This window comes from Thunnus albacares, chromosome 7 (genome assembly GCF_914725855.1).
Source record: "Thunnus albacares chromosome 7, fThuAlb1.1, whole genome shotgun sequence".
NCBI classification, from domain to species: Eukaryota; Metazoa; Chordata; class Actinopteri; order Scombriformes; family Scombridae; genus Thunnus; species Thunnus albacares.
Genome location: NC_058112.1, coordinates 23744469 through 23756468, shown reverse-complemented (window position 1 = coordinate 23756468; position 12000 = coordinate 23744469). Strand labels below are relative to the sequence as shown.

The following is a 12000-nucleotide window of genomic DNA, read 5'->3' as shown; positions in this document are numbered from 1 at the left end:
GCATTCTCTCTGATATAGTCTGTCAGGAGAAGTGTCAGCTGTCAAAATGTAACCCTCAATCTACCGTAACATTGAAGCATTGCCTGTAACAATAGTGCTAGCGTTGCTCCACTCGTTGACCCCATCTTTGCTGTCAGTCTGAGTAGGGAGAGGCAGGAAAAAAAGCACATTAAAGACATTCTCAAAAAAAAAACCCAAACCTGTCTGGGTTTCACAAAGCAGCCATGCCAACATGCACCCTGTTTCTGCTGAATAAATTAAGCTAAGCAGGCGTCGTAGGGCTTGGTTAATACTTGGATGGGAGACCTCCTGGGAAAAACAAAGTTGCTGTTGGAAGTGGTATTGGTGGGACAGTAGGGGGCAATCTTCCCTCTGGTCCCAATAAATTGCAAACGCCCCAGTGCAGTGACGGGGACACTGTGCTGCAGGAGATGCCGTCCTGAGACAAGATGAAACGTTAAGCCAAGGTCCTGACTCACTTTGGTCATTAAAGATCCCATGGCACCCGGGTTCCCCAGTGTCCTGGCAAAATTCCCAACCTGGCTCACTCCATCTGTCCACCTAATCATCTCCCAGTGTTGGCTGAATGCTTCCCTCCCTCTCCACCTCAAGCTGATGTGTGGTGAGTGTTCTGGCGCAAAATGGCTGCTGCGCATCACCCAGGTGGGTGCCACACATTGGTGGTGGTTGAGATGAGTTTTCCCCCTTCCCGGTGAAGTGCTTATCAAGATAAAGCGCTATATAAATGTAATCCATTATTATATGAAAGCAAAGTTATAATTTGACAAATGGATTTCTTGTTTACACTACAATTGTATTCTTTATGCTTCCCCCAACATCTGAAAATTGTTGTATTGCTGCATTTTACAGTTGCATTTGAAGCTGTTGTGTTCAGCAACTTACAGTTACAGAGAGCAGGTCAGTTTCTTGCTAGAATGTAGCTGCTCACTGATACATATGGATCCCCTCCAGGGATAAAACTTCCAATCCTTTTGTGACAAAACAGGCTCTTTTGTCACCATAACAAAAGGGACATTAACGGGACCCATTTCCACAAGCCATGCATAAACTGTGTTACCTGCACTGAGCATATGTATGATGTCACCTTTTTTGTACTCTCTGCAGATATTAATGAATGCAAGACGGGGAGGAACACCTGTGCCAACGACACAGTGTGCTTCAACCTGGAGGGAGGTTATGACTGTCGCTGCCCCCATGGGCACAACTGCACCGGCGACTGTATCCATGACAACAAGGTCAAGCACAGTGGGCAGATCTGGGTGCTGGACAGTGATAGGTGCTCTGTGTGCTCCTGCCAGGTAAGAAACAGAGGGAGATGTACACTGAGTGCCAGAGACAAAGAGAGCTGGGAGAGAAATACACAGACAGAGAGAGAGTAGCCAAAGCAGAGGTAGATGGATCGGATGAAACAGACAGAGTCAGACAAGTGGAAAGATGGATATGATAATAAAAAAAAGATAAAGAGGCAGATAGAGACAGAGAAAATGTGCCCAGTGCCACAGATAGTTGAGCAATGATGTTCCCTCTCTTACTGCATGTGTGCCCAACTGGTCTAGGATTGGGTTTTCTCTCTTTTGTTTATTTCTCTCTCTACTGTGTAAGTGTCTAAACAAAGAACAACATAGCAACTGTAAAACTGTTCATTCGTATGAATGATGCAGTCCCCTACTGCGCCAATCAGTAACAAATGTCAACTTGTTTTGTCAGTGACATTTGAAAAAAGTATTGAAGCACAGTGGAGTGATGGACAATGCATTAGAAGTTTTTTTTTTTTTTTTTTTTTTTTTTAAATTAGATCAGTGTGTCTGACATAAGACAGTGAATGGATTAACAATTACATGCCCTCTTTTGAGCTAATAGTGTCAGATTTCACCTGGGGAAGTTGCAGTTCATGATCACCACTTGTGACAGACATAAAATATATAATAATAATTCAAATGAAATCACCAGGTTCAGTGGATTCGCTTCGCTTGCCGCACAGCAGCTTAATAAACTGTTGCAGAGCATTCACTTGTTTAAATGGGAAACTTTGATATGAGAATTTGTGCCAAGTTGCCAAAGTGATATAGAGTCCCATATCACTTTAGTTAATGCCATTTCATTCACTGCTTTAAAATTGCAGTACCCTGCAGATAAACACATGATTGAATACAAAATGTAGGTGCGTGAAAGCTCCACTAATCAATACTTGTGTATTTACGATGGATTAAATGAGTATGTGTAATATGAAAAGGGTTGCTCATACTGACAAACCCACAAAGAATTATCACCTGACTTTGCGGTCCCCCCGTAAACCCACTGTACACTACCTGCCAAATGGCTGACAGACACAGTTAGCGACTAGCAGCAAGTGAACAGAGTGGAGCATTTAGCAGCTAAACAACAGGAAATTCCCTGTTGTTTAGAGTTATGCTAATGTTGCTCTGTGTCTCCTGGATGCGTAAATAGGCAACTGTGTACTAACACATTTGCCATAACAGCTTTACAAGGTGCTAATAGGTCAGTGTTGTGTTTACAGCTTGTTCCTATGCCCCAAAGCAGCCAAAACAGAAGTTAAAAATGCTATAAACATATGCTGACTCCTGCATTGCAGACAATGCAAAAGAATCAAAAGTGAATATAAGGCTTGCCACATACCAAACACTCAGCTCTTCACCAACGTCTTGGTATTTATATAAACATTTTCTGCAAGTGGAAGAGCGAGCAGCATGTTACATGTATGTTTCATCAGGCTCACTTGTCGTGTTTTTGTAGTGAGTGACATGTTCGCTTGCTACTGCACCAGCTAGTTGTGTAGCGAGTGAGCTAGCTTCTGGTACCGTCTGTAATTGCACCAAGACATCAAGGAGTTTCTTTTTTCCACTTTCTGGTTCTTAAAATCCACTGATATATATAACATACAGTATGACACATGAGTGAATGGGCCCAGTTTTGGCTATATTAATGCACTGGCAAAATGCCTCATTCCCACAATTTTTAAACAAATTCTTATAAAAATTAAAAGACTGACTCCATCTTCACCCCTCCTTCTTCTTAAATAGCTCAAGAAATGTGTAGGAAAAGACTGGCATGGCGAGACAAAGGGAGAGATAGAAAACACTAGTACAATAAACTCTGATCTGACAGTGTTGTTAACAGTGCCACGATGAAGAGCAATTTAATTAAAGTGCAGTAGCTATATGTAGTGAGTTTTAAAGGTCTGCCAGAATGACTCAGACTTTTGGATGTAGTCGTTTTGATTGATTTCTGACACCAAAGTGACAAGTCATCTGGGAACAGTTAGTCCAGAAAACTCATTCCATCACCACAAACACATTTTTCCTCAGTGATTATCAGGTCACGGACCAGTCATACTTTACAATTCAGCATTTCACTCAACCTAATGCCAAGTGTCTGACAGTAGTGGAAGGTGATTATAGTGGATTAGTGTCGGTAGTGAATGATCAAGCAGCAAATTATTCATTTGATTACAAAGGACCAGGGCAGAAATGGCTCCCTAATTAAATGAGTCATATTAATTGATTTTAGAGATTGAAGAGCTGCCTGTCAAAATTAGTTGTATTGAGCAGTTGAGGGAGCAGGGGAGTAAACATGTTATTGTTTTGGAGGGGGGCGGACACAGCTGGATATTAGATGGTGAGCTGGGACTAAGTGATGGGGGAAACCAAGGTCAAACATCAAAGAAAAGACAAAGAGTGGGTTGTGTCCAGACTGAGGTTTTGCAATATGCAAATAGTTTGTTTTAATCTGCTTGGAGCACCAGATGGGTTGCCTGTATGTGAGGTCACTTTCTAAAAGATTAAAAAAATGAAGATAATTTTATTTAATTAGCGCAGTTTTGATGTGTGTTGAGAAAGATTGTGGTGGCGCTTACTGACTATTGGTAGAAATGGAAATTTGAGTCTTAATGGTCTTTAGACTGACTTTTGCGGTTATTTAGTACAAGAAAAATGCGAGAAGAAAATTTGTGATTGCTCACCCACCTACCTATTTGTTAATTCTCCAGATCTTAGATCTACTCCAGATAAGTAGAGCTGTTTTTTTTACTGACTGTATATATATTCTTGGTCCATGGTATTGTGTCTGCATGTAACATATATGGGGAATAAATGCTTTTATTTTTATTGAATTTCTGCCTCAGACAGTTGAACATTGAAATGGTAACACCAGATATGAGTAGGAGAGAAGACTGTGACAAAGGTAATGAGTTAAATTCAGACCCACAGCACTTCCTGTATGTGGAAGGCACCTTAAATCACTGAGACAACAAGACAGTTCTCCAAATATCTCACTGATGAACAGGAACTCCTGAAGAACTGCAGTGCATCAGTATTCATAACTCATAGTACTCTGTATTCATAATTCATATATTTCAGTTTGGTGTGTGTTGCCTACAGTACTATCTGAGACTGAATTATCATAAACGACAGCTTCAAAACAGTTGCCAGGGACAGGCTACTTATCCTTTATTACAATATTTATTATTACCATATGTTTATTGTGTTTTAATGTGTTTCATGTTTGATGATCCCATCAAACTAATGGCCTTACATGTTCATGCACGCACTGTATATGTATGCACATGCCTGCGTTCAATGTTTAATTGTGCTCATGTGACAAATGCGTTTGTGCCTCTTGCTCAGGCTGGCCAAGTGATGTGCCGCAGGATGGTTTGCGACTGTGACAACCCCAACGCTGACCTGTTTTGCTGTCCCGAGTGCGACCCTCGACTGAGCAGCCAATGTCTGCACCAGAACGGCCTGCTCACCTATGGCAGTGGGGACACGTGGGTGGAGAACTGCCAGCAGTGCCAGTGCCTGGTGAGTAAGGATGAATATATATCCCCCGCACGTTTGTGAAATTTACACTGCAGGAATGGAACCAATGATTTTATCCAGACTCATTTATGGTGAGAGCGATAAAAAAACAACATAAGCACTCATTCCTGTGCCACAGCGCCCACACGAGAAAATGTAACAAATACTCCAGTCTCCATGGAAATGCTTGTGAATGAGAGATGTGCTCTGTAAAGAAAGTCAAGGAGAAAAGTTTTGTGGCAAAGAGAGGGGGAGTGATTAAGAGGTCAATAGAAACATTTCAGACGGGAAGAAAATGAAGATGAAAGAAATGGAGTCGGTTTTTAGTGAGATTTTAAAGAATTCAAAGCAGCCTCTGCGCTGTTGTCTGATGGAATTATACATTTTATCGAAGGATACTTCCAAGGTTAAGAGAACAGTAGAAAATGTGTGTGTGCCTTGAGAGTGGGAGGGTGTAACAGTGTGTATCATGCTTTGAGAGGATTGTGCACAGTGTTGATTGATGAGTATGTGTGTTTCTGTGTGTTCTGTGTGTCCTCTATGTGCAATCCTATTTCTCATCCGAAACAAAATCGCATTGTATTCGCCACATGAATCTTTCACAGCGGAAAGCATATGCACTATTTTCTTTGTGTTCACGTCTTCTGCCGTGTCGGCCTTTTTCAAGGTTTACACATTGCCGCTGCTCAAACAACAGGGAAGCATTTCATAAGTGATTCCCAATAAATCTGACAAAAACAATAAACCTTTCTACCTCTCGCCACATAGCCATATGCATATTAAATGCAAATGTCACGCTTTATATTCTACCCCACCGTCTTGTCTCACCCACGCTCAGCTGTAACACATACCAGTGTCACTCCTTCTGTTCAATGACTCACAAATCATCTTCGCTGTGGATCCCAGACAAGCACTTTACAACTCCTTTTCCTTCTTTTTTTCCCCCACTTTTGTCTTTGTCTTTTAAAGATCAACCATACTTGTAGATAATATAAGTTGGCTCCGGTCTGATGGATTTATGGTCTGAGTAGCAACAGCAATGCCATTTCCACCCCTCCCTCCATTGTAGTGCTGCCCTGATGCCCAGACCTGAGGGCTGCTTTTTGGATTTCTTACAGCAAGCCATTATAGAAGAGCTTGAAAATCACTGCTCAGCTGAGAGGCAGCGAAGAAGCACAGTCGGCTGAAAGTGGGTTCACTCGGCTTCACTCTCACATAGGCTGTGCTCACTGTAGGCACTTATATATATGTTGACACAAGCAGACAAAAACACATCTGAGGACACGGGCACGCCTGTCGTAGCAGCAGAGGACACACACACACACATATAGAGCATACAAACGTGAGTATTTACATGGTATACGCATGTACACACATATGTAGTCATGTTTAAGAATGTAGGCACACCTGTCACCACGGCAACACATACTCATGCCTGCATAAATCCACTCAAACACAAAGGCAGACATAAAACACACTCAATTAAAGATGCACAGAGACATACACACAAAGAAAAAGGACCACCAGCCACACAGTATAAAGAGCAGCACTTGAAAGGGCGAGGGAGAAGGCTGCTGTGCGATACCGTACTGGGGCTCCAGTAGCGTGACAGGGACGTGAAATGAACCTTGAATGCTTCTACACTTAGCAGAGCCATGGCTGTCCAGGCTCAGCAGGGGCTTTAAAATACACAGTGACAGCAGGCAGATGGGCAAAACATTCTCCCAAGACCAAGATGTGACTCCCTCTCCGCTACCCATGCAATCATTTGAAATCAAGAATCTGGCCTTTGCAGAACGTGCACACACAGGCCACTGGTGGTTTGCTATCTTGTTAAATCGACAGAAGATCAAAGAAACATTGATTTCCTTTGTCGTAGGTTGTACTTAAGGTTGTTGTGGTGCATAAAAGAAAGCGTGATTGTTGCTGCTAATTCCCAAAGATAAATGTCACTAGTTTTAATCTCCTGGAGGCAGTTTGTAACATGCAGTCTTATAAAGTAAAGGCAAAGAGATTAAAATACAGTCGGATACCATGAAGATTGAACGCAAAGCCAGATTAAAATAATACCTTATGGAATATCGCGAAGAGATGAAAGAGCGGCTTCAGTTTTAGGTTGATCAAGTTTACACGTCACACCGTTCTGTTTGGAAGGCAAATAAAAGCTGATTGTATAAGCAAAGCGCTCTCCTTTGTGATCATAGGCCACATCTGCATAAACAGACAAAGATGACAATGTCCCTTATCGCAGTGTGGGACAAATACCTGAGGCTACATTCAATCCTTTCCTCCGGCTACGGGCAAAGAGTACCACTCGGGGGGATTTCCCACTTCAAATGTTTACACACTGCATGAAGGCAGGGAGTGGGCATTAGCACCACGTGAGCCCTGTGCTTTATAGCCAGCCTAATTTACTACAGCATTTCTGAAATGCTGAGCCAGCCGATTTTCAGTGATATTAAATATCCCCGGTGGGACACTTGCATCAAGCCTCTTGTAACTTTATGTGTGCATGCCTTTTGTATCTGCGTGTGTGTTTAAACATACACAGTCTGAGCTCATATTTCATCTCGAAAGAAGACGTGAGGCAAAAACGCTCACACATGACAGTATAAGTAGGAGTGGGTCAGGACAGAATGATATAGAATGCTGTAGGAAGGATGTGTAAAGTTGGCCAATATATATGACCTGTTTTATCAGGCCAATAGAAAAATGGCAGTAGGAGAAATCCAATAAGGCTTCCTCTGCTGAAAGTTTGCTGTGATTAATATGAGAACAACAATGAAAGAGGGGGACCAGAACAAGTCAATTAAGAAGCTGGAACATTTACCTCTGAAAAAAAATTGCTGACTGTGTTGGAAGATTGCTCTGCTCATCTATATTTTCTTGGTACCTTAACAACTTCTTTTTTTCATCAAATGAAGACAGTCCCTCCGGCATGCAAATGCACAGTGTCAGGAGAAATGTGTGTATTTGCATGAATAACTTGTTTAGGCATTGAAAATCCAATAGTCTAAGCGTAGATATTATTCTGAACTCTCTCCTTTTTCTTCGCTGGCTGTCTATCCATCTCAAATTCTCTCTCTCTCTGCCTCCGCAGCAGGGGCAGGTGGACTGCTGGCCTCTGCCGTGCCCGCCTGTGGACTGTGAGTTTACCGTGGTGCCCGAGGGCGAGTGCTGTCCCCGCTGTGTCACCGACCCCTGCCAGGCTGACACCATCCGCAACGACATCACCAAGACGTGCACGGACGAGCACAACATCTCACGCTTCAGTGGCTCCTCCTGGATTAAACATGGCACCGAATGCACCCTGTGCCAGTGCAAGGTAAGCCTGCAGGCAGCCTCGAAACAGCAAATTACAGTTCGTCTAGTTCAGTGCCAGACAAAACACCAAAGAAAAATGGTTTGAAAAATTGAGAAGCCTTTGTGCTTTGTCAGAAAAAGAGCACACGGTGGTGAAGAGTTTGCATTGTGAAGGCAGTTTTTGCATCTGTAACATCTCATCGCTGAGTTTACTTTACATTGTCGTACGTATGTCTGGAGGTGTAGCTGTCTGTGTGTTGATTCGGATCTGCTAACCTGTGTACACAAAGCTTTTGATATGGAAAAGACACATTTCACCAAATTTAATAGAGTGGTAACTGAAGCAGAAAAAAATGGAGAAGGAGATTAATGAGTAACTCCCAGTCTATTTAGTTTACCAAAATACACACAGTTGCACATGACTGTGATTGCCTAGAGGAGGAAAATCCAAACTTCTCACAATAAGGATGTGACAAATGCTGCTTTCTCTGTTCAAAAGCACAACAAAGAGCAAAGAGGATGCTGAATAAGATGTGATGTTTCATTTGAGAATCATTCCTCAAATACTTAAAGTTGAGATTTTTAGAGATCATAGATTCCCATGCTCTGTTTATTTATCAGCTGCAGCAAAGGAATCACAGTCTGCTCTGCACTGTATTAAACAAGCTCACATCCCTGCACACACAGTACTTACAATATATAGGGCCTAAGATAGTCTATCTAGAAAACTGAGCCAAACTTGCATAATTGGTCCTTGTAAATCAGGTAGGAGACAGCTGCACTCCACAAGCTTTTGTTCCAAGAGTTGTGGCCCAGAACAATCACTGAGAGAGTAAAATGTGCAGGTGAATATCCTCTTCATTACCAATTGTGAGTCTAAATTATTTGCCTCAGCTTTGGGACTAATCCACCAAGACTGACTCCCTTGCCTGAGTTTCTAGGATGGAATATTTTCTCCCTGCTTGCCCGACAATAAAGTTCACTTCTTACAGAAACGAGAGAAGCCATTCTCAGTAGAAAAACTGTAACATATTCAAAGTCCCGATGCCAACTTTTAAGAAAATCTTCTTACACATCAAAGATCTACTTTAAATTCAAATACATCAACACAGATTTACTGTTATCAGGGTCTGTATTAAGTCGGTACGGGCAGTTTTGGTTTAGCAGATACAGTACTGTCCCTGCAAACCTTCAGTGATCCAGAGAGTTTATCATTCCCCCAAGTTTAAAGCAGAACGCCTCTGTGACCATTCACATTTGTATTCTCGGTAGAATATTGCTGCCTTGGATCAGTTGGTGCCAAAATGACACCCAGAGGAATTCTAAATGCCAAACAGAGTCTGTACGCTGCAGCAACGCCACCTGAAAATATTATCTGCCGAGCTTCAAAAAGTGTTTGCCCGAGGTTAAAGTGTGATGATAATCCACTCATGTGTTTCTTTGCCTTCTCTTCCTCTTATTTCCAGAATGGACACATCTGTTGCTCAGTGGACCCCATGTGCCTTTAGTCCTGGCAAATCTGAAGGCACCTGTACAGTGTTCTCCATGTAAAAAAAAAAAAAAATAACACCACTCCTCTGTCTCTTCACTGTCCTCCTCGCAGGCGTGGGTCAACAGTATTTGCATTGTCAGGATTTGTTTCAGCCTGCTAAACCAGATGGATGGCGGTTACTAATCAGGATAATTCATACAATATCACATTGTCAAAAAAAAATTAACCTTCAGGTACTTTCCGCTGATTATCTACAGTTTCTAGCTCAACCTATTGTATGTTCTGTATGGTAGACCCCACCCATCTGGCTCCACATGCACGTTACGCATTAAGAGTGTTTTGCAAATACTCTATGAGCCGCGCCTGCCTCCTTAACTCCTCTTTATACCAAATGCAAACCTATATCATACCAAACAGATGATGGACTACAGTTCCCTCAAACCCACTCTTTGTTCTGTCTCACCACTTAGAGTGAACCTTTAAGGATCACCGCCCCCCCCCCCCCCCCACTCCGAATCATCGCTACATGAATCTGTAAGATATTACTATTACTGGCATGACTGTGCTTGATGTCCAAACATTTTTGCTGATTTCTAAATTCTCAATGATGATGATGATGATGATGATACCCTAGATAGAGTAAAGACAGTTAGCATAAGGTTCCGTTGCCACATTTATGAGTCGTCTATATTATGTGGTGCTTTGTAGCATTTTGTTCCATTTCTCTTTTTTGTAATTTTTCTTTCCAAGCTTGTTATTGTGTAATAGTGAAATAAAGTATTTCCATTTACATTAAATTCTTGTCTTTGGCTTTGGTATGCATGTGATTTATTCATTATCTATTATGTTTGAAAACTAAGCACTTAATTGGCCATATGCAGTATTCATTTTTGGTAATGTGATGATTTTTAACAGGAGCACAGTAGCACTTTCCAGGCAGACTTTATTAGGGATTTATAAGTTTTAACTAATTACTTTATTAAAAGTTAATAATTAATTTACTAATACTTTACAGTAGTTGTAAATCACTAAGAACAAATTTTGGGCTACTACTGTACTGAAGGTTGTGAAAAATCTCTTTGTCTAGTGTTTATCCTTTCTTTTAAGTAATAATAATAATGTACTTATAAATGTTGGTAATCCATTGATAAATGCATAATATATATTATGTTAATATATGTATGATTACCTTTTCTTTTCCCAGAAGGTAAGTGGTAATTCACTCCAAATAGTGATTTTTTACAACCCACCAACTCAAATGTTCTTATTAATGGCTTATAACTGACCTATAACGCTTTAGTAAATCATTTATTAACAAAGCCATTAGCTACAACTTACAAAACCTTTATACAGGGTTTTCTCATTATAAAGTGGTACCAGGTTTACTTTTAGCGTATGCATGTTTTATCCTGAATAATATACATCACCACTTGTAGATCACTAATGAGACACATTTTTTAAGCGCCCTTGTCCTTCTCTCTCCATCTAGGTTAGAGTTATTTTCTAAGCATGTATAAATCATCCTACATCTCTTAAATGATGAGGATTTACTTAATTCAAAACCAAGTATTTTTTAAATAACATTAGTTTATAATCTCACCTCAATGACTGAATTGATAAATACATACTAGTGGGGACACAAGGTGACACATATCCTGCATTTGTACTACCTGCTTGATATGATATGATATGATATGATATGATATGATATGATATGATATGATATGATATGATATGATATGATATGATATGATATGATATGATATGATATGATATGATAATGATGATTGGACTTTGAATCTGCTGAATATTCAAGCTTACCTCAACAAACTATGACACCTCTGTAATTGAATGAGCTCATTGCCATCAGTACATACTGTACAGTGTAGATTGCTGTAAAGCAGAAGATTGAAAATAGTTCAGTTTCATGACAACTGAGCAAACTGCATCTGCTGATGAAGATCATGTGGTATGATTGAAAGGTCCAGAGCAGCATAATGGACCTTGAGATGAGACTGTACCTCTGTATCCAAGCTCATGAATCAGTTGAAATTCCACTTTTAGGCCAACATGGGCAAAAGGTTTGTTTTTTTTAAAAATTGACATTTAATGGTCTACCATTTCCTGACAACTAATGAAATTCTATCTGCTGATGAAGATCATATGATATGATTGAGAGCTTTAGAATAGCTTGAGGTGAGGGCCTAGAGATGATTGTTTTGTCAACAGCATCTTAATTCTGTACTTCACACAGCAATTTATAGATGTGGTGGTGATGAGCTCATTCAATGATAGAGGTTTAATAGTTTGCTGAGATAAGCTTTAATAGTCAAATCATCACCATCTCATATTAATCAGAATGTATAA

General features: G+C 40.7%; 1 protein-coding gene across 1 annotated transcript in view; it reads left to right on the top strand.

Annotated features, from left to right (window-relative positions):
• Positions 1-10430, top strand: part of nell2a (neural EGFL like 2a) — an 80180-nt gene extending 69750 nt beyond the window's left edge. The window contains exons 17-20 of the mRNA XM_044357784.1: positions 1126-1319; positions 4665-4841; positions 7939-8163; positions 9608-10430. Coding sequence (XP_044213719.1) covers positions 1126-1319; positions 4665-4841; positions 7939-8163; positions 9608-9649 — 638 coding nt within the window. The 3' untranslated portion in view covers positions 9650-10430. The remainder of the gene's footprint in view (positions 1-1125; positions 1320-4664; positions 4842-7938; positions 8164-9607) is intronic.
• Positions 10431-12000: the final 1570 nt, after the last annotated feature.